General features: G+C 35.8%; 1 protein-coding gene across 1 annotated transcript in view; it reads right to left on the minus strand.

Annotated features, from left to right (window-relative positions):
- ABCB5 (ATP binding cassette subfamily B member 5) overlaps positions 1-23,071 on the minus strand; it is a 122,168-nt gene that overhangs the window by 65,780 nt on the left and 33,317 nt on the right. Inside the window, exon 14 of the mRNA XM_004464305.5 lies at positions 5,391-5,552. Within this exon, the coding sequence (XP_004464362.4) occupies positions 5,391-5,552 (162 nt within the window). The remainder of the gene's footprint in view (positions 1-5,390; positions 5,553-23,071) is intronic.

Here is a 23,071-nt window from a genome sequence, read left to right on the forward strand (position 1 = left end):
AAGAAGCAAATGATCTTCTATCTCTAAGAGGGAAATAAGATCAGCTTGAAAATGCAATTCAGTTCTTTACACTCAAAGACATATTTGCTATAACCTTCTGTATCACTTATTCTTTCTTCTATCATTTGAGTCTGCTGTTGTATGTTTCTAATGTGTTTTTAGTCTCACCTATTGTGTCTTTCAATCATATAAGTACTGTTATTTTTCGATTCAGGTTTTCAAGTTCTTCATTGGGCTCATCCAGTGTCCTCTTAATGTTCTTTATCTCTTTTGCCATATTGTCTTTCAACTTGTTGATCTGATTTAGGAGATTTGTAAAAAGCTCATTGATTAGTTTTCTCAAATTCTGTGTCTCATTCAGGGCTCTCATTTATTCCTTTGCTTGGGCCATATCTTCCTTTTTTTTTTTTTAGCATGGCTTGTAATTTTTTTGCTGATGTCTAGGCATCTGATCATGGTGGTGAGTTTACTCTTACATTCAATTTTTCTCTCTTGCATAGGGATTTAGTAGTGGAACGCTGTGTGTTACTGCTGTTCTTTGATTGTTGGTTCATCCTGTTCTAGCTCTTAAGGGTTATCCATGTTTAGTTGCTCAAATCCAGGCCATGCACCCAGTAGCAGGTTGCAGATTTGCTTCCAAGGGCTTTGGGGTGGGAGTCTGTAAAGGCCCAAAAAAGCCTTTCATTTATTTACTTTTAATTTCCTCACATATACTTCTGTGGTCTGCCATCAGATGGCATTCTCAGGCAGCCCTCTTAGTTCATACCCTGTTTGGAATGTGTTTGCTGTAACATTGAGGGCAACAATGTGACAGGGATCCTGCCTCAGGTTATTCATAGCTTTGCAAATCTTTAAAATCAGATCTGTTCTCCGAACTTTGCTGATAGCCCTCTCCCTTTTCCTACACAGGAAATAATTCCATTCCTCTCTGTGTCCTCAACAACCAGTTCCAGTCAGTAGCAAGGGCGTTTGGGAGAGTCAGATCTCTTTCATCCCCTGCTGGCTCCAAGGGCAAACAACAGCCTAGCTCCACCCAGCCCGGTAAGGCTTATGGGTCACAGCAGACCAAATTTGTTGGCCAAATGCTGAATAAGCCGTAGGCTGCATATCTTTCTCTACCCTTTCCTGGGGAGGTGGGCCCCTGTGGCGCCCTCTGTCCATAGCTGCTGGTCAGAGGCTGAAAAATTCAAAGCTGTCTGCTGCAAGGGTGTGTGTGTGGGGGTGGCAGGTAGCAGCTGCAACTTTTACTCAGAGGTTTCCTGTCAAGATTCCTTTCCTTTCATTCTCCTACTAATTGAATTTGGCAATATATTAGGCTTCATTTTTGAAGTTTTGGATCACAGAGGGATTCAACTATGGCAGGGGAGGAGCACTGTGGGGTGTCATTGATGGTGGATGCATGGGTGGAAGGGAGTTCTCCAGGGCATGCTTTTAAATATATTTTTAAATTAAAAAAAAAAGAGTTTTTTTCCTCTGCCCTCTCTGTTTTGGGTGATGTCCAGCCTTCCCCTGGTGCCCTAAACCTAAAACATTTTTTTTTTCAGGTCATTTATGCCTATCTTCTAGCTATTTTTCTGGAATAGAAGTGAGTCCTGTATCTCTCTAATCCTCCATCTTTCTGGAAGTCAAAGATACTCCTTCTGGCCCTTCTTCCTAGCCTTTTATATTATAAAATTATATTACAAGCCAGGCACTTATTCCTGATAGATATCTCAGGAAACAATAATGCTTTCCAGGCCTATCATTGTTGCCCATTCCAAGCTGAGCTCTAAAAGCAAAATTGATGGGACATGCTCCTAAAGAATAAGTCCAATGAAAGCAAGTTAACCTGAAGAAAACTGCCTAAGTTGTAGGATAAGACTAAGTTTTTAACTGGATTATTTTAGGTCTAGTTTTTGTTTTTCTTGCTATTCAGAGAAATGAGACCAGTTTTAGTAAGATAAAGGAGCTACATATTCTCTGTTCCTCTGAAGGTGGTGTGAAAAATTTGTGACTCCCACATGAAGAGATGGTAGGAGAGGGCAAGAAAGAAATGAGGAGCCTGATTATGATGCTGGTGGCTCAGATGAGGGTTGGCATGTGGAGATGGAAAGATGTATGTGAATTTAGGGGCATAGGAAAATATGTCTATGAAAGGATTCCTGGGGAACTATAATTCTTTGACGACTTCAATGACTGTTGATCACTCATTGAAAAGCCCTTTAGCCAGCCTTGTACTATTCTAAGATCTTTAATCAGACATTTCTTTATGCTATCACTTTTTTTTCATATAAATTTCTCTATCAAGAGAGAAATTTTTTATTTGTATTGTTTTAGGAGCTATTTAATTTGCAGCATTAAAAAAAATCTTTTTACCATTCCTCACAATAATTTTTTCTAAAAAATTGATTTAATGGGTCAAAGACAATTTCTTTTCCTGAGAAGGCTGTTAGACTAAATAACAAAGACACATTTTGATTTATATATATATCTACCTGTTTTTATTTCATGTATACCTATAACTTCACCAAAGGAATATATCTGTATATAACTGTATACCTTCTAGATAAATAAGTACAATATTAACCTCCATGGTTTAAACATTCCTAAAAAGTTTGATTGGATAACACTTGCAGCAGTTTGATATTGTTTATGAATTCCAACGGTAGATATTTGATTATGTCTGTGAACTGATCTATCCCCCTGGGCATATTAGATTTTACTGGCTTCAGAGATTTCACTTTTACTTGATTAAATAATGATTAAGGCTTTGATTGGACCACATGAACAGAATGTTGATTCCCTGCCCCTTTGGTGGGTGAGGATTCACAGAAAAACTGCACTGCAAAGACAGGAGGTTGGAGTTTTAGAGCTGGAGCCAGTGAAGTAGGCACACAGATGAACAGAATTGAGCCCTGGGGAGAGAGTCAGAGCTGGTCACCTTGTAGTCTACAGCTGGCTTTGTGGAGGGAGCAGGGCAGCTGAGCCCAGAGTGAAACAAGCCCTGGAAGAGAGGAGCCCAGGAAGCCTGTACTCTTGGCAGATATCAACAACCATCTTGCTCCAACACATGGCAACAGACTTTGGTGAGGGAAGTAACTTATGCTTTATGGCCTGGTAACTGTAAGCTTTCACCTCAAATAAATTCCCTTTATCCAAACCAACCAATTTCTGGTATTTTGCATCAGCACCTCCTTGGCTGACTAATACAATGCTAATGCTAATAATAATAATAACATATGATGCAAACAATAGTTCAATCACATTTTACATGAACTAATTTAATATAAGAATCCATTAATAGGTTGCTATTATTTTCCCTGTCTGAGAGATTATAAATCCAAGACACAGAGAATTTAAATAACTTGCCCAAAGACTTAAAAATATTAAGTGGCAGAGTTGGGATTTCAACTTGCAGTGACTTCAGAGTTCATAACTTTAACCACTTTGCTAGGCTGCCTCTAGGTATTGATTCTCAGCAGGGTTAATTTTGTGATACATACAATCATCTTAAATTAATTCATTGGACACACTGATAATAGTGGCAAATAAATGTATTCAGAGTTTCAAAAATGAGTTACTAGTTTATGTAGATAACATGTATGTTATGTGTACTGTACAGTAGCCAGAATATTATAGTTCATTGACTTAATATTTAAATTGGTATTGTTATATCTGCATTATTTTAGGTAATCAGAGAATATGGATCCATTTTGAATATGCAGTCTGAGTTTTTATTAGTTTATACACATACACACAAATTTTGTTTTGCCTACTTTGTGAAACCCTTTAATACAAAGTCTAATAATGGATTTTTAATTTAATTATAGTGAATAATAAAGATGTGTTAGTCTAAAGAAAGATGAATATAGTAGTTTTTTAAAAATCTCAAAACAGGGTTAATTTGATCACAATTATTTTCTTTCATTGCTACTCTTATTAATTTGAAAATATTGAGCTTAACTTCATAAACTATTAAGTCTACTTTACCAGGCATGAAAATCAAGCAAATTCTATTTGCAGATAATACCTAACTGCTTTCTCCTTTAAGCTAATACAAATTTTGGCCTAATATGACATAAAATCAGAATCAGAAAGTTTTCAAATCAATAAAATATTACATTTTCCAACTTTTGTTTTTACTGTCATGGCTTCATAGGATGTTCAGAAATACTTCCTTCTGGCATAGTGGAGAAAGCTTGGATTTAACATTTGAGTTATAAGTTTGATGAGAAGATACAGGCTCAAGACTTTCTAAATTTCCTAATTTGTAAAATAACAACAATAATATTGATAGCAAAGATATAATCAGAAAGTTAAAGAAGTAAAATAAACAGAAAAGTCTTGATATTATCTGTAGAAGACTTCTTGGACATAAAGCTGATTTTTCAAGTCAAGAGAAGAAAGCTGGGCCAGAATGAAGAAGGTAACTAAAGCCTAATTCCCTATCACATATATTAACGTGCCCTAATGAAAAATAAATGTGTGAAATCAAGTAGAGGAGATCACATGGCAGTCAGAAAAGGGGGTTCCAAAGAATGAGAATTTGTATGTTTCCAGTATTATCATGGAAGGAGGACTTCTTGATCACCTAAGATGAGCTTTCTGGTCCACCTGTGAAGATGTGCTAGGAACATAACTACGGATTTATCTGTGCATCCTTTCATTGAAAAAATATTTATTGAGTGCCCGCTATATCCCAAGCACTGTTAGGAGTATCCTACACATTGTCTCACTCCTTCTGCCTATCTTTCAAGAACTTCAAGCTTAGCCTTATTATTCATTTATTTTCCATTATTCCTCCAATACTCATCTTTATTCCTGGATGGCTGGTCTCTTTTCTGTTTTAGTTGCATGCTACCTTCCTTCATACCTTCATGCTGTTGTTTTGCCTACCTAGACTCCCCCATCTCTACCTTTGCCTTCTAGCTTTCAAGGTCTCTTACATGCCACTGTCCTTAAGTAATCTAGCTCCCCCGCACAATCACTCTTGCTTATTTCTACGACTTGCAACATATGTATGCACAATTTTGCATTTTGCCTCTGTAGCTAAGTTTTAAACCTTTAAGTAGGGATCGTACATTATACTTTTTGTGTATTCTAACCGAAAGATCATAGTATATAGAGTTACACTATCATGGATCTGCCACATATAAGCTTTGAAGCCTACCTGTAGAGTGCCTGGAAAATATCAGATTCTATATACCCATTAGTTCTTTATCCTTCATCATATCATCTAGCACAATGCTGAGGATATTAGACACAATCAATGAATATTTCTTGACTCAGGAACTTTAAGTAACCCTTAGGATGCTTTGTGAAACTTAATATAATTTGGGATTTCTATGTTGTATGGTTTCTGAAAAGTTAAAACAATCCTCTAACATAAAATTTTATCAAATACACATTACCTGTGACATTGCAAGTGAGTAATAGAGACCCCGTCTTGCCATAAGTTCAACATGTGTCCCTTTTTCCACCACCATCCCATCCTGGATTGTCACAATCAGGTCTGCATTTCGAATAGTGGAAAGACGATGTGCTACCACAATTGTAGTCCGACCTTTGCTTGCCTAGAGAATAATAAGTATAGAAAATAAACACAAAATTAGTAAAAATGTAAAACTCTGCAAATGTCTTGTTGGAATATTATTTTGAACACCAAATAATTTTATATTTCAATATGGAAATTTGGAAACCTTAATAGATTAGAAAGGCCAACACAGATTAAAATAAAAAAAGAAAGTGGATTTGATTTTGAAAGCAGTGGTTTTATAAAACCATAGTGCCTTAGAACTAGAAGGGAACTTAAAGACCATTTAATCTAAGTCACCAAGTAACTGTATGGTTATTAGTAACTTGAAGTAACTAAATAATTTAAACTCACTATTCCTCAATTTCTTCATTTCTTTTTATTTATTTCTTTTTATTTTAATCTCCCCCACCCCCTTGTCTGCTCTCTGTGTCCATTTGCTGTGTGTTCTTCTGTGTCCGCTTGTATTCTCATCAGGTGGCACTGGGAATCTATGTCTCTTTTTGTTGCGTCATCTTGCTGCGTCAGCTCTCCGTGTGTGCGGTGCCACTCCTAGGCGGGCTGCAGTTTTGCACAGGGCAGCTCTCCTTGCACAGGGGCCACTCCTTTGCTCCAGGGGCACCCTTACGCAGGAACACCCCTGTGTGGGCTGGCACTCCTTGTGCACAGCAGTACTGCATGTGGGCCAGATCACCACACGAGCCAGGAGGCCCTGGGTACAGAACCCTGGACCTCCCATGTGGTAGGTGGATGCTCTATCAGTTGAGCCACATCAGCTTCCCTAATTTCTTCATTTCTAAAATGGGACTATTACCTCACTAGTTGGGTCAGATTCAAGAGAATATATATTTTTAACTTTTTAAAAGTTTGAAGTATTATATACATATGGAAAAATACACATACTATAAGTATACAGATCAATGTATTTTCACAAATGAATACAGTCAGACGAATAGCAACCAGATGAAGACACAGCTCATTCCCAGAACCTACAACCTCCATGCTCCCTTCCAGTCACCACTGCCCCCGACTCCCACATCAAGGGTAATCACTATCCTAACTTCTAACAGCATATAATAGTTTTGGTAATTTTGTATATAAATGGAATCATGTAGTATATACTCTTCAGTGTCTGGACTCTTGGCTTCAGCATTATGTTTTTGAGATTCATCCATTCTGTTGTTTATAGTTGTAGATCACTGATATTTATTGCTGCATAGTGGTCTATTGTGTGAATATGTTACAATTTATTTATCATTCTACTGGTCATTGGGTAGTTTTCAGACTTTTGCTAAAATGAATAGGTTCTTATATATGTATATTTGATGAACATATGTACACAGTTCTGTTAGGTATAAAATCTAGGACAGGAATTGTTGAGTGACAGGGTATACATATGCTCAGCTTTATTATGTTCTGCCAAACAGTTTTTCAAAGTGAGTTGTCTCAATTTATAAATGAGTGCAGGATGAATTTATAAATAAGTGCAGGAGAGTTAAGGTTGCTCTATATCCTCACCAAAACTTAGTACTTTCTGTCTTCTGGTAGGACAATACTATCTCCCTGTGGCTTTTATTTGCATTTCTCTTATGACCAATGAAGTTGAACAACTTTTCATATTTTTAGTGGAAACTTGGATATTCTCTCTTGTGAACTGTCCAAATCTTTTGCTCATTTTTTTCTATTGGAACTATCTTTTTTTGTTATTTATTTGTAGAATTTGCTTATATATTCTAGATATGTGGGTTTTGTCAGATACTATATTTTGTAATTATTTTTTCCCACTATGTGGTTGCCTTTACACTCTTTTAGTAGTGTCTTTTGATGAACAGAATTTCTAAATTTTAGTGAAGTCTAAATTATCAGTTTTTTTCTTTTATATTTTATGCTTTTTAAATCCTGTTTAAGAAATCTTTATCTACTCTAATGTCATTATACAGATGTTTTCTCATAGAAGCTTTATCCTTTTATATTTTAGATCTGTAATTCATCTGGACTTGATTTTTGATGTATAGAAGGATTCAAAATACATTATTTCCCATATAGACAACCAATTGTCCCAGCATCATTTATTGAAAAGGGTATCCTTTACTGCAGTGGAAAACTGCCTATCATAAATCAAGTGGCCATTATTTACATGTCTATTTTTGTATTCTGTATTTTCCTATTTAATTTCTCTATCCTTGCATCAATACTCCACTAACTTTATCATAGATTTATAATTGGCCATGATATCTATTAGTCTAAGTCTTCCAGCTTTATTGTTCCTCATAAAATTGCCTTGACTATTCTTGAGATATGTATATTTTTCATGCCTAGCACAATAACTAGTACTATTGGGGAGGTTCTCAGTAAACGATAGCTACACGTGATATAGTACTACTAGTTACTTATTATCTATTACTGAGAAGGAAACTGGATCCCAGAAAAGTGAAGAATTGTGCTCAAGTCCTCAGCTAGTCACAGGCAGGACTGTACTAGAATTTGATATAGTTCTATTAATTCTCTGAAAAGGGTCTTGCTATTATAAGAGATATACTTGATGAAACAAATGAGTACATTTTTCCAACTCTTTAATTCCTTATCTAGATAAGGAAACTTCTCAAATCATTGGTCTTAAGACTATATATGGAAAAAGATTTATGATATAACTGCTATATGGAAAAAAAGGAGGATAAAATTTATATACCCTGTTAAAAATCTATGGAAGAATACATCTATATGGAAATATTCCAAAATACTAATAGTGCCTGTATTTAATTATTGGGACTATGGGTTGTAGCCTTGTTGTTTCAATTTTTCCAATTTTATTTAAAGTGTATGAACTACATTTTTATTTAAAAGTATGAAAGCTAAAAAATTTAGAAAATTGTGTTCTATTTTAACAATTTATGTTCCTATGAGTAATATATGTATACAAGAAATAGGTACTTAAAAAAACTGAAAAATAGGTCCTTTTATGATTGAAGGGCTTTAACAATTATTTTTACAGCACATTATTAAAAGAAAAAGAAAAAAGGTATATTGTGATACATTTGGCTTATGTTCAGGTGAGCATCTATCTAAAGTATCATCCAAACAAAGACACTCTATTAGTTTAGTTTTTTAAAAAGATTTATTTTATTTATTTACTCCACCCCCCTCATTGTTTTGTACTCGATGTCTGCTTGTCTTCTCTTTAGGAGGCACTGGGAACCGAACTGGGACCTCCCATGTGGAAGAGGGGCACTCAATTGCTTGAGCCACCTCAGCTCTCTGCTTTGTTGCATCTCTCATTGTGTTTCCTCTTTGTCTCCTTGTTTGTGTCATCTTGTTAGATCAGCTCACCACACCTGCCAATTGTGCCAGCTCATCATCTTACTCGTCTTCTCCAGGAGACACCAGGAACTCAAGACCTCCATGCAGTAGTGGGAGCTCAATCAATTGAGCCACATCTGCTTCCCAAGCACACTCTTGAGTGGGACAACTGGGGAAACTGGAAGTTCCTCAGGACAGGTAGGAGATATGATCACCCTAACTATAACATAAAACCATCTGAATTTGTTGTTTAGGGTTAGGGAAGTTAAAGAGAAATCATACAAACAACTTAAGTTCTAGATGGCAGTAGAGAGGTGGTTACTACCTAATTTGGGTGTTGTATTTGGACTTTATTTTTTAAAATACTTAGGGACATAGAATTAGGGGTGGAGACACTATAATGAAAGCTAGGATTCTGCATTAAGCAGATATTGTTGCTAATTTTGGTTGTTAAAATATACTCATCTATAAATGTCAGGTGTGTATGTGTGCCATATAACACATTGTGTATTCTAACAAGACAAGTATGTTATATTTGGGATTAGTAATGGAAAATGACAGATGAAGGTCAGAATTGAGGCTAGGTCATCGTCCCATGTCAGTTTACAGTTCTAAAGTGGCAGTAAAGAGATAATTGATAGGGCCGGTTTCATGGGTATGTGAACTGTGCAGTCACACAGAGCCCCATGGTCAGAAGGGTCTCACCTTTGGTTTAAAGTTCTGCTACTGCCATCTTGAAATTCCTAATAACTTTGAACAGGGTGCCCACTTTTTCATTTTGCACTGGGCACCACAAATTATGCAGGTGGTCCTGACCACCGATAAAGGCATCTATATGGGTGTACCATAGATGGTTTGTCCCAATCACAAATATTAAGAGAGTTTTTAAAACAGCTGAACTATGTAGATCAAGAATAAAAGGATGGTATAACATCTATTCAAGGCAGGTCCCTTCTTGTCAGAACCTTAATAACATTTTGATAATTAGACTACAATTATTACTCAACACTTCTAAATGTGCATTGCATTTACAACATATATTTATCTCCTGTCACATGGAGCAGATAAAATGATTAGTAATCCTCCTAAGATTCCTACCTATGCTTCACTGCTTGTCTCTAAAAGCACATGATTAGATAACACGACCGGCACTAAATCCTCCTTGATTTTTAGGTTGAAAGCAGATTATTATGCCACATGAAGAGCCAAAGAAATTATATAAATAACATCCAAAAGACCAAAGGTATAGGAATAGACTTCACTGTTTAAATAAAAACTCATAATACAGTTAATCTGACATATATAATAATATATATAACTGTTACTATATTACATGGTAATTAAGTACAATATGGTAAACAGCCTCATATGTTACTATGGAGTTTATCACTTTTTAAAGGCAAATATAATTTTTAATATTATCTCCTTCATTTGTACTCTCTGGGTTTGAATCTTGTTTACTTGAACATCTGACTTTGCAATCTCAGACAAGTAACATAACTTACCTGAGTCTTAGTTTCCTCATCTGTTAAACAGAGAAACTTACACTATCTTTTAGGTTTATTGTGAGGATTAAAGTTCTTGGTACAATGCCATGTTTATGAAAAGCTATCATAAATAACAACTTTTCATTAAGTGACTGTCTTTCGATCTGAAGATCCTCAATTAGTTCCTGGGGGCAGTTCCAAAGATACTTCAAGGTCCCTATCCTTGAGAGAGCTAATAAAGGAGGCAGAAAAATAATTACATGACAAAGAAGTAAATCTATTATAGATATTATATAAAAATACTACTGGAACAGAAGCGATCAGCTCCTAGTGGAATAAGATTGTAATGGAGATGACTTTTGAATAGTCTTGATTAATGGGTAATAATTTGGTTTGTCAAATAGGAAAAAGAGAGGAGGGCAATCAAGATAGAGGATACAGTGAGACTAAGCAATTGAGCCTAAAAAACATGGCATTTTGGGGTGGGAGGGGACTGATACTGAGATTCACATATAAGAAAGATGTGTCAATAACAGATAACCTTGATTTAGGAATGGAATTTGGGGCCAAATCATATAAAACAGTGCTGTGGAGTGTTTATTTCATTGGCAATAAGAACCTATTTAGGTTTCTGAACTGGGGAATGGTGTACATAAATGAAATTTTGTTCTTTACAAATTACATATCACCCTGTATTTACATATGGATAAACGGTTTTTAAGGTCTTAACCAACCCTTAGTTTCTATTATTTCACACAGGCTGATCCTATTATATTTTTGATAATTAATAGGTTACAAAATAATCAAGGTAAAATAATGGATACTTTAATAAATACCTGTGGACATTAAAATTTAAACTGTAACTATTGCTTTTTTTCTCTTTTCTCCTTAAGATTACTAAGTGATCTCTCTCTTTTCAATTTTAGGTGATCCATATTTGTCAGTTCTGTAATTTGGTTTTTTTTTGGTTTGTTTATTATTATAATTGGAGTAATGAAAATACTCTGAGAATGACTGAAGTGATAAATGCACAAATATGTGATTACACTGAATACCATTGATTGTACAATTTGGATGAATTTATGCTTTATTAATATGTATCAATAAAATTGATTTGTTAAAAAAAAGGAAAGCCACAGAAATAGTCATCCATCAATAAGCCAAACAATGCTACAGATTAATTATTAACTACAGATGGTGAAAATAATTTTTATTTCTGAATTATTTTAAAGAACTTTAGATTTTAAAAGGTTCTATAACTGACATATACTTATTGGGTTTTGATTACACAGTCCAGTGAACTGATTGGAAAGGTATGCTTATTTCCCTCTGAGAGACAGGAAAACCGAGGCTAGGAGAAATTAAGGGAAGGGTCGCAATAGATATAAATGGGTAGGTAAATGCTGAAATGCAAACTCAGGCCTTTTTAATAAGCCAAGTCCACAAACCCCACTGCATCTCTGTGAGAAGTCTTCCTCTTAATGTGACTAAAGCCCTTCGCATTGACTCCTTTTTATGCCCTGCAGTTCTTCATTTCTTATACCTTATACCAGCACTATGAGCAGCCTCTCATCTGGCACATGGATGCTTCAGAACAAAGTAGACCTGTTTAAACTCCTTCTGTTCAAATGCAGGTAATGACAAGAATTAATGATCTTTAATAGAGAACTTATAATACTGAGCATACATACCAAAGGAGTTATTTTCTATTGTATAATATACAATTCATTTTAAAGAATATTTTCAAACTATTCCCTTTGATACCTTAGTAAATGATATGCATTCAAAAAATGGGTGCTCTCACAAAAATAATAAAATTAAAAAAAAGAATTAAAAAATAAGAAAACAACAAAAAATGAGTGATCTCTCTATTCTATAAAAATATAAAATGGATACATTGAAAAACAAGAATACCAAAACAATGCCTCAAAAAATGAAGAGTCACTTGCATAAAATAAATGCCAAACTTCTGCTTCCAACCAAGAAGCAGAGTACTCAGAGTAGAGTGGGGAGGAGGAACCAGGCAGAGACTGGTTGACTCTCTGAGGAAAAAGGTAATGGAGTTGGGACTCTAATAAGACCAAGGCAGCAAGTATTTGAAGATAGGAGTACTGAAGTGGAGAGAGCTATACAGAAAGAGAACTTACGAGATCTGCAGAGGATCTCTTCAAGTATTCCACAGCGAATTTACTGCAGAAGAATGTGAGGAAACTACCTAAAACTAAGGGAGAACACCAAGCAGAATAGACTGAAACACACTCAATACTCACATATGAATGGGAACAGTGCCTGCTCCAACCAGCTAGACAGTAAAATCTCATGCTCAAAAAGATCTTGCCTCGGTGGGAAATAATTAGTTCTACACTAAACATGGCTCTTACCCAGTTTACACATGTTAAAAATAAGGAAAAAAAAAAAAGATGAAACTGCTTTCAAGGCACTTAAAAGTCTGTCCCTCCCTCAATAAATATTAATATTTCTAAGAATATAAAAATTCAGCAACCAATAACAAATTAGCAGGCATGCAAAGAAGCAAAAAAAAAAATCCAATGAGGAGAAAAATTAATTAACGAAGACTCAAGACTATCTGAACTGATATAGAATTATCAGACAAAGACATTAAAGTACTTATTAGAACTGTATTCCATGTCTTAAAAATGTTATGTAGAGCCATGGAAATGATAAAAAGATCCAAATCAAACTTCTGGATACGAAAAATGAAAAATAAAATATTTGAGATAAAAAGCAGATTAAATAAAAAAATAATTAAAAGAGCATCAGTGAACTTAAAGACACATTCAAGCAGCCTAACATATGTATAACTGATATCCTTAAAGGGAGGGGTAGAAAAATAGTTGAGGAAATCATTACCAAAGTATTTCCAAATTTGATGACATAACAATCCTAAATATTTATGCACCTAATAAAAGAGCTCTAAAATAAATGACACCAAAATTGATACAACTATAAGGAGAAATACAGAAGTCCACAATAATAGTTGGATAACTCAATACACCCCTCCCAATAACTGATAGAAAAGTAAACAGAAAATCAGTAAGGATAAAGAATACTTGAACAACATAATCAACCAACTTGACCTAACTGACATTTATAGATCATTCCTCCGACAACAGCAAAATGCACATTATTTTCAAATGTACATAGAATGCTTACCAAATTAAACCACAGAACAAGTCATAATAAACTTAAGAGAATTCAAGTCATACAAAGTATACTTTCTGATCACAATGGAATTATATTAGAAATCATTAACAGAACAGTCTCTGGAAGATCTCCAAGTGTATACCAAATAACAATTCTCAAGTTAATGACTTTAGCTTCAGCCTAAGAAACTAGAAAAAGAAGAACATGTTAAGCCCAAAGTAAGCAAAAGAAAGGGAATAATAAAGTTCTGAGCAAAAATCAAGCAAACTAAAAAGAAAAAACAAACCAGAAAGAGAGACTAACACATCAATATAATAAAGTAGAGAATTCAGAAATAGACTTACATACAGACAACTGATTTTTTTTACAAAGGTGCAAAGCAATTCAGCAGAGAACAAATGGTCCTGGAAAAAATTGGAACTCCATTTGCGAAAAAATAAATTTTAGACCATACCTTATACCATGCACAAAATTAACTCAAAATTCATCATAAACCTAAATGTAAAAACTAAAATGGTAATACTCCTAGAAGAAAACATAGTAAAAAATATTTGTGATCTTTGGTTTGGCAAATATTTCTTATATACGATACCAAAAGCATGATTTATAAAAGAAAAAATTGATAAATTACACTTCATCAAAATAAAAAGTTCTGTTCTTTGAAAGATACTTTTAAGATGAATGAAAAGACAAGCCTCAAAATGGGGAGAAATATTTTCCAGTCATATATCTGATAAAGGACTTGTTATCCAGAAATAAAAGGACTATAAAAAAAGAATATACAAAAAGTTCTCAAAACATAATCAGAATTATTATTGACAACCCAACTAAAAATGGTTAAACAATTTGAAAAACATGTCAACACAGATGTGATATGGATGGCCCATAAATATACAAAATGCTCAACATAACATCACTAGTCATTAGCATAATGCAAATTAAAATAAAAAGATATCACTGCTTACTTCTTAGGATGGCAAAAATTTAAATGACTGGCTATACCAAGTATTGGCCAGTATGTTGAATAACTGTAATTTTCATAAACTGCTGATGGGAACTTTAAAGGGGTCAGTTTGGTACTTTCTTAAAAAATTAAGCAGACACATACCATAAGATCAAGCTATTTAAGTACTAGGTATTTACCCATGACTGTATGAACATGACTGTTCATAGCAGCTTTATCTGAAATATCTAAAAACTGAAAAACAAACTAAATGATATACAAATGGGCATCAACAATGCCAATTAGCTCAAATTGTGGTGTATCCAGAGAAGGGAAGACTATCAAGCAATACAAAGGAATGGACTATTGATACATTCAACATTATGGATAAATCTCCAAACAAATATGCTGAACGAAAGAAGACAGAACAGAGTACACACTGTATGATCCATTTATCTAGAAAATACAAACTAATCTCTAATGATATTGAACAAATCTGTGGTTGCCAGGGAGTGTGGGATTGGAGCAGGTGGGTTGGAGTAATTACAAAAAAGAAAGTGGAAATTTTGGGGAGTGATTCTTTAACTACCATGATTGTGTTGATGGTTTTATAGGTATACAATGTATCAAAACTTTTCAAATTGTACATTTAAAATGGGCAGCTTATTGTGGGTAAATTAAACCTCAAAGTAGCTGTTAGAATTTTTGAAAAAGTCAGAATAGTTTATTAAACCCTTCATAAAGATGTTTCTGTATAAGCAAGGCTAAGAATGAGCACATAAACATATATGGGAGACCGAGGAAAGCAAAATGCAAACAATGAAAACCTTGCCCCCAAATAAGTCTCACTCATTAGCTTAATAAAATGCCAGTATAGGTGCCAATATGAAAAATAAAAGAACACTTTTCATCGAAGCATTTTAGTGCCTAGTTAGTGTCTAACAGAAATCTCTTCTACTGCAGAGACAAGTTCTATATTAATATCACCTACATAAACTCTGCTGTCCTATGCCAATAACTGCCACTGAAAAATATTATTGTGTCATTATCAGACATTGGTGAAGAGAAGGAAATCTTATCTACAACGCAGTTACCACCCAACATACTTTACAGGACATTCACTAAAACGGGGTCAGTCCTCAGGTCCATTCAGCATTCCTGCAGAACTTCAAGAATGGCCAAATTAATTGGAGATTACGCTACAAAAGGTCTGAGAGTCCTGTGTATCCTTCTTGTCAGAATTTGAATCCAAGTTTCTGATGTAGGTTAATATTATAATAGGCCTTCTTTTCTTTATAGGAGGCTACTTCATGAGCATTTCTATATTTCTTCTTATAATTTCTCACTCATTAGATATTACATATAAAGATTTACTTATTTTGCAAAACTGCATGCCATTGTCAGATATCTGAATACTGAGAGTAAGGGATGATAATTTTTGCAGTTGTGTCCTGATATCCGTTCTTGCAGAAAAGAAAAAACTACTCTTCTTACCCATCTGTACTGCCTTACTCTGCTAGATTCATGGCCTAAAATATAACCATTTGATTAAAGTAGATATTGTTATAATTTAATTTACTATAACATGAATTCATGTCTGAGTATATCAAATAAATTACAGAAGTTTCTAAAAACTTAAAAGGAAAAAAACTAAACTCCAAAGATCTCGAAACAGGCATAAAAGTACTGTACATCCTCAATGTACTTCATTATAAAGGGCACTAGAAAAACACAACTCCAGTAGATAATAAATATGATCTAAAACTAGTATACTAGGCATATGGTACAAAAATTCGAGTAGTTGTTTCAGACTTAAAACAGGGGATATTTTGGCAGCCTAGAACTCCTAAAAAAACAGAGCAAGAAAAAACAAACAAACAAAAAATAAAACAGATCAAGGATATTTGTGTTGATGTAAGATGACATAAGATTACATGTAAAGATGAGGGCGGTAATACATTTTATTCCACTGTTTTCCAGATACCTCAAGGAAAGTGTGGTAGATTTTCAATAGTCTTTGTTGCTAATATTTCTTCTAGCAAGACACATTTTAGAAGATTTCCTGAGCAGCTCCTCTCCTACTTCAATTTATACAAAGCTAAAAGCCAAATAATTAGATACTAGACCAAATAAAAGCCAACAGGAAGATAGGTCTCTACTTGACACTGCTGACATTTTCAGGTTACTTCACAATTCCTAGCATAACCATAAATTACCAGGTAAAGAGCCTGGACTTTGAAATAGAAGGTGCTTTAAAACAACCCTCACAGAATTGCTAAGGCAAAGATAAGGAATTAAGGAGACCAGTTAGCTTCTCACCTGTAATGGGTGACTGCCGTGGGCCTTGGAAAAGTGGGCAGCTGTAAAAGGTAGGCACAAGTGAGCATTTGAGAGCAAGTACATTTGACTGTCTGGTCAATTAACAGGAGTAATAGACTATCTGGAGAAGGCTGTAAACAAAGTTGTAGTGTCCTGGCAGCAAGCCTGGTGTGGGAAACCTATAAGAACTCAAATTCCCACTCGCTGACTCCTAGAAGTTAGCCTCAAGTGGGTTTGGGTCCATCAGTGAAATATGCTCTGATCTTGTGCTGAAATTTTCAAACTTTTTTAAAGCTACAAAGTCCTTACAGCAAAAGAAAGCTCATGTGGGAACTTGATGTATTTAAATAAACAAGCCAGATTAATGGGTAGCTTCTGTGTTTGCACGGTGAGGGTGGGATGGGAACCCCTACTTTCTTGTCCACTTCGGCTCCCCACCTTCTTTCTGTCCTCAAGAGGCTCCTTAGAAACCCTAATATTCCAATAAATACAGTTTGAAAACTTTTCACTATTGTTTACAATTTTCTTCCTCTTTCATCAATCAAATTTTAAATGACCTGTTTTAAGAAGGTCACCATGGTAGTTACGTGGAAACTTTTTTTTTTCCTAACCTATCACAGTGTGATGAAGTTGAAGGCCAACTGGTCTGGTATTCTTCTGAGTCAACATTGGTTCCATGGCTGAACATGTGGGATTATCTGTCTGAAAATGCTTTCACGTTTGTAAAATGGGATGACAGATAATAAAATGTCAGACTTAGAAGTCTTATTTAATAATTGGCTCACCTTCTCTCTGCTCTCTTCCTTACAGTTTGCAGAGACTTATGTGAATACTTGTATGCTTAGGTTAGACCCTTTAGAAAGGAAAACATTCAGAATTTAAACTCTCTGCTGAGATAAGGCCATGTGTACTACTTAATTAGGAACATGTAATACTACTCTATAGTATAGTGCTTACTTCAGCCTGGAATCTCTTCATTTTCACTTCTAAATAAGTTAATAAATTAGTTAAATATTGGTGACAACATAAAATTATGTGTTGACATTTAATATCTTTTTCCTTCACCTAACTTTATTTAATGAGCTAATAATATTAGCATTTGTGGAAAAGTTTACAACAACAAATAAATGAAGTGAATGGTGGTAAGGAGAAAAAAATGCTACGATAATTAGCTCAACTATTTTTAAAAAAGGGAATAATGTCTTACCTAGTAAGATTGCTGACCAATAATAATAGATTAAGATGTCCTTTTTGGTATCAATTAGGAATATCAGTATCTCATATAGAAGTTTTCCTTACCTGAGGGGGAGGGCAAGGTTAAAGAAGGATTTACATTTACAGAAATCAAGATACCAACATCGTGAAACATACTTTACTATAGTTTTAAGATTTTGAAATGTCCTGCTAAATAATATTGATTTAAATTCATTTGTGAAAGAAAAAGCCATAAGCTATATATACACCATAAGATCAAAATAAGCACCTTAAGGGGACTAAATTGAGTCTGTTATAAGCTTACTTGGCAGCCTCACTTTGGAGTATGGTTTGAGTTTCTTTCCCAAAAAGGCAATGTGGTTTTGGAAAGAGCCTAGTTTTGGAGCCTGATCCAGATTCAATTTTAGCCCTCAATCTTTGATGCAATATCGCATGGTAGTTATGTGAATGTGTTAGAGGACTGATTGTATTATGCCAGGTCTGGCTCCAACTTTTCCTACCTGTTACTTAGCTACCCTGTGCATCAATGTGCTCTTCTATGAAATAGAATAAATGCCCTTTCTCATAATGGAGTTCTTGTGAGAATTAGCTATTGTCATCCTTTTGTTCCCTTATTCCACCCAAATTAATGACTTATGAAGGGCTTTGGTGGGGGAGGGGGTGTCTATGAACTCCTAGATATTATGTTACTTTTTTGTATGTAAATTCATTTGTACATTTTTCTGGAGAGAGGGTCTGGGTGGGGTTCCCACCTCCCCTTTCTTAGTTATATTCTCAGTAGGGCCCTGATCTGTGAAAGGGTGAGAACCACTGCCCTAGAAGAAGTTAGTGGCCTAGAATTTTTTAAAAAAATCTTTTAATATGCATCTAAATTTTATTTGATTGGTTATAAACAGTACCATTTAACATTAGAAGCATAGTTTCCAGTGATGTTTTGGAAATACCATGGAATGCTTTTTTTTTTTTTTTAAAGATACATAGATCACAAAAAATGCCACATAAAAAAACTTAAGAGGTTCCCACATACCCCACACCCCACCCCACCCAATGGCCTAAAATTTAATGCCAGGCAACTGCCAGAGTTGCCTTTCAATAGGCCTTACAAATGTGAGCTTGATTTTTTTTTTAAAAGATTTATTTATTTTATTTTATTTCTCCCCCCCTCTACCCCAGTTTTCTGTTCTCTGTGTCTATTTGCTGCGTGTTTTTCTTTGTCTGTTTCTGTTGTTGTCAGCGGCACGGGAATCTGTATTTCTTTTTGTTGCATCATCTTGTTGTGTCAGCTCTGTGTGTGCGTGGCGCCATTCCTGGGCAGGCTGCACTTTCTTTCGTGCCGGGTGGCTCTCCTCATGGGGCGCACTCCTTGCGTGTGGGGCTCCCCTACGCGGGGACACCCCTGCGTGGCACAGCACTCCTTGCGCACATCAGCACTGTGCGTGGGCCAGCTCCACACGGGACAAGGAGGCCTGGGGTTTGAACCATGGACCTCCCATGTGGTACATGGATGCCCTAACCACTGGGGCAAGTCCGCTTCCCATTGTGAGCTTGATTAAGCAGGCATATAAAATGTCCCATGAAGCTTTTGGCATGACGTGGTCTGTGTGTTACCTTTGGTCTCCTAGCTAAATTCCTGCCAAGGAAATCCCTTTGCAGAAATCCCTTTCTGTTCCCAACTATTACAGTGTTGCCACAGCTGGTAACAATATATTAAAAAAACAACAACAATGCACTCAATATATAAGTACAGAGTAAGATATTTAACAGACACAGACACACCAAAATGTGTTTGTGTGAGAGTGTGAAAATTACGTTAGCCATTGGATAATCACTTCTTGGAGCTTAATTTAATAAAGTGGCCCACAGCTTACTTCAATTTATCAACCTTATTATTCATTAGTTTTCCAAGAGTGTAAGCATAATGTGAGAGGTCACAGAGGCAAGCAACAGAGTTAAAAATAATAGAGAAAGTACAGTGATGATAAAGAAAAACCCATGAGGACTGCAACAACTTCTGTTTCTTTCAAGACAAAACTGTGATGGAAACTGTAGCAGTTTGGTATAGTTATGAATTCCAAAACTAGATACAGATTATGTTTATAAACTGTTCTGTACCTGGGCATGATTAAATTATGATTAGGGATTTGATTGGGCCACGTCAGTAAGGGTGTCGAGGACCCACCCCTAAGTGGGTGGGGACTCACTGATAAAAGGCGTGGCAAAGGACAGAGTAGAAGGGTTCTTAATGTTGGTGTTTGGATGTTGGAGTTTGGTGCTGAAGTCTTAAGCTGGAGCCCCAGGAAGTAAGCACAACGAGGAAAGAGAAGCAAATCCTGAGAAAAGAGGAACCCTAAGCCCAGAAAGAAGCAAGCCCTAGGAAGAGAGGAACGCAGGAAGCCTGAATCTTGGCAGATGTCGGCAGCCATCTTGCTCCAACACGTGGAAATAGATTTTGGTAAGCGTAAGTAACTTATGCTTTATGGCCTTGTATCTGTAAGCTCCTACTGAAAAGAAATACTCTTTATAAAAACCAACTGATTTCTGGTATTTTGCATCAGCACCCCTTTGGCTGACTAATACAGAAACCTTTCCTTCATAATAGAAAAGGGCCCTTATTTTAGAATCTCTATTGATGTAGTGTAACTAAAGTCTTACTGAGCAATGATTATTCCTTAGACTTGCACATCACTTTTAACACTTAAAGACTTTTCACAGTTCATTGCAGATTCACTGTGGACTTCCTCTGTTTCCCCAGGGGCCAACATTTGCTCCCTGCCATGCCTCCTCCCAGCGCAACAGCCTGGAAGCCTATTGCTTGGCATGCCAGGTTCAAACCAGTACCAGAGTGGAAGCTCAAACTTTATGCTGTAAACCCTTACCCACCACCCCTAGCTCTTCCTCTTCAACAAGATTAATGAAGCAAAACTAGCTGGCAACAATCCTAAATTAACAAATCCAGAAAAGAGCACTTCAGGCCTTGGAAATACCCTGTATCACATCCATTCAAATATGTATACAACAAATATTTATTAACAGTCTGCTATGTGCCATACCTTTTTCTAGATTTGGGGACACTGCAGTTAACCAAAGTCCTTGCATCATATCATTCCAGTGGGAGAAGAGAGACAATAACAAAATAAACAAACACACACATAAAATGCCAGATGATGAAAAGTGCTATGGTATGTGGAAGGCACAGCTGCCCTGGGAGAGTAGTGGGAAGTGAGGTGAGAGAAGGAGCTTGTCATCCAACCCCCAGAGTTTTGTGGTTTCTTGTGAGGAATTTGGCTAATACTCAGAGTGAGATGGGGAGCCAATGAGAATTTGGAGTCGAAGTGTGAAATCATCAAATTTACATTTTAATAGAATCACCTGGCTGCTGTGTTGAGAACAGAATGAAGATGGCAAGGGCTGAAGCTAGGCATTAGCTATGGTAAGAATTCCAGGGAGGACAAGAGTGATAGTTTCCTTGTGCCCTTTTTTTTTATCAAAACCTAGCACCTATCCTGGGAACCTACTGATTTTATTTTATTTTTCGCTATAGATTAGTTATACTGATTCTAGAACATCATATAATGGAAGATAATGAGGTTAACAGACAGAAGGGGGATTGTAGGATGGGAGAATATGTGAGGGTGGTTGTGGAGGAGGCGGATGATATGTTCACCAGTGAAAAGTGATACATTTTACTGCCCTGTCTTTGGTTGTTTAGTGGTTTGTAAGACATTTTGTTAAATTGTGGTAACATACATACACCATGCAATTTGCCATTTTAACCATTCCCAAGTACACAATTCAGTGGTACCAATACTTCCAGCACTACCATCCATTACCAAAACTTTTCCGTCACCCAAAACAGAAACCCATTTCCTGCTTCCTTCAGGCCCTGGTAACTTCTAATCTACTTTCTGTGGCATGACATTTTGAGCTGTAAAAATCAGCTGACTGTGCTAGGTTGTATCAAAAAACAAGATCCGGGGATTCTTAGGTAGATGAGCTGGTATAAGACCTGCTGCATGCCTTCCGCTCCCTAGGCAGAGACTTCTGTAGACACCCCACTGCTGTCGATGGCGGTAGGTACCGTGGACTCTCATGGCATCAGGGCTTTTTTGATCACCTTGCTATATTTTAACTTTTCCCTTTGCCATGGGCCAATTCCCAATAAATCAAAGAGTATATAATTAAACCAACCTACTGTGCTACTTGTCACTCCATTTATTACTCTTTACCCTTACCCCACAAAAGACCAGCAAATCTTACTTAAGGCAGTTTAGCACTTCACATGAGGTTGATTAACCTCCATCCTCCCCATACATTGCTACTTAAAACTGAAAAACAGTAACACTAAAGGAAACACAAAAGAAATACTCAAAAAAATTTAAATTCTCCATAATTCTGCCATAGAACTGTTATTATTTTTATGTATGTTGACTTCATTTTTGCTGACAAGCACACCTATTTATATCAATGTAGTTTACAAACATTTTGCATTCTTTTTTCACATGTGATATAGATTTCATTTTAAGCAGTGGGAGAAAACACTGGTTTATCATGTTGCCAAGCAACCATTTATTTTTAAAGTCTGAACTAGTTTTGATTGCCTAGTGCAATTAATATCTTGGATGAAAAGATAACGGGCAAAACATTTAACCTCTAAACAAAGCAAGAGCCTATAACTTGACATTAAAAAAAACTTACATAATTTAAGAACTGGATGTGTAAAATGTAATCGTTTTTTAGTACCTCCAAATGAAAAATAACTAAATATCACCTTTAGTAAAAACCATTTATTGAGTGCATTCTATGTATAGAGCCCTGTCCCTGTTACTATATAAAAAGTTGAATAAAACATCAGCCCTGCCCTTGAGGGAAGTGAGGTTCATTTTCCACCAAGATGAAGGAAACTGGAGAAGTGTCCAGACTAAGTAAGGATTTTCATATTGTAGAAGTAACGTGAGGCACTCACATCATGGGACAGAAATAATGATAAAAACTTCTATAATCTGCTTTGTAGGTAGATAATAGTAACGAAAAGATTTTTCAATAGGCAGTGGGTACTTACTTTGGCTGCCAGTACCATTTCTGTCCCCATAAAGTCAGTGTTTTTAAAAAAGAAGCCTATAATTTTCCGAGAGA

Source organism: Dasypus novemcinctus, chromosome 5 (genome assembly GCF_030445035.2).
Source record: "Dasypus novemcinctus isolate mDasNov1 chromosome 5, mDasNov1.1.hap2, whole genome shotgun sequence".
In the NCBI taxonomy this organism is placed as follows: domain Eukaryota; kingdom Metazoa; phylum Chordata; class Mammalia; order Cingulata; family Dasypodidae; genus Dasypus; species Dasypus novemcinctus.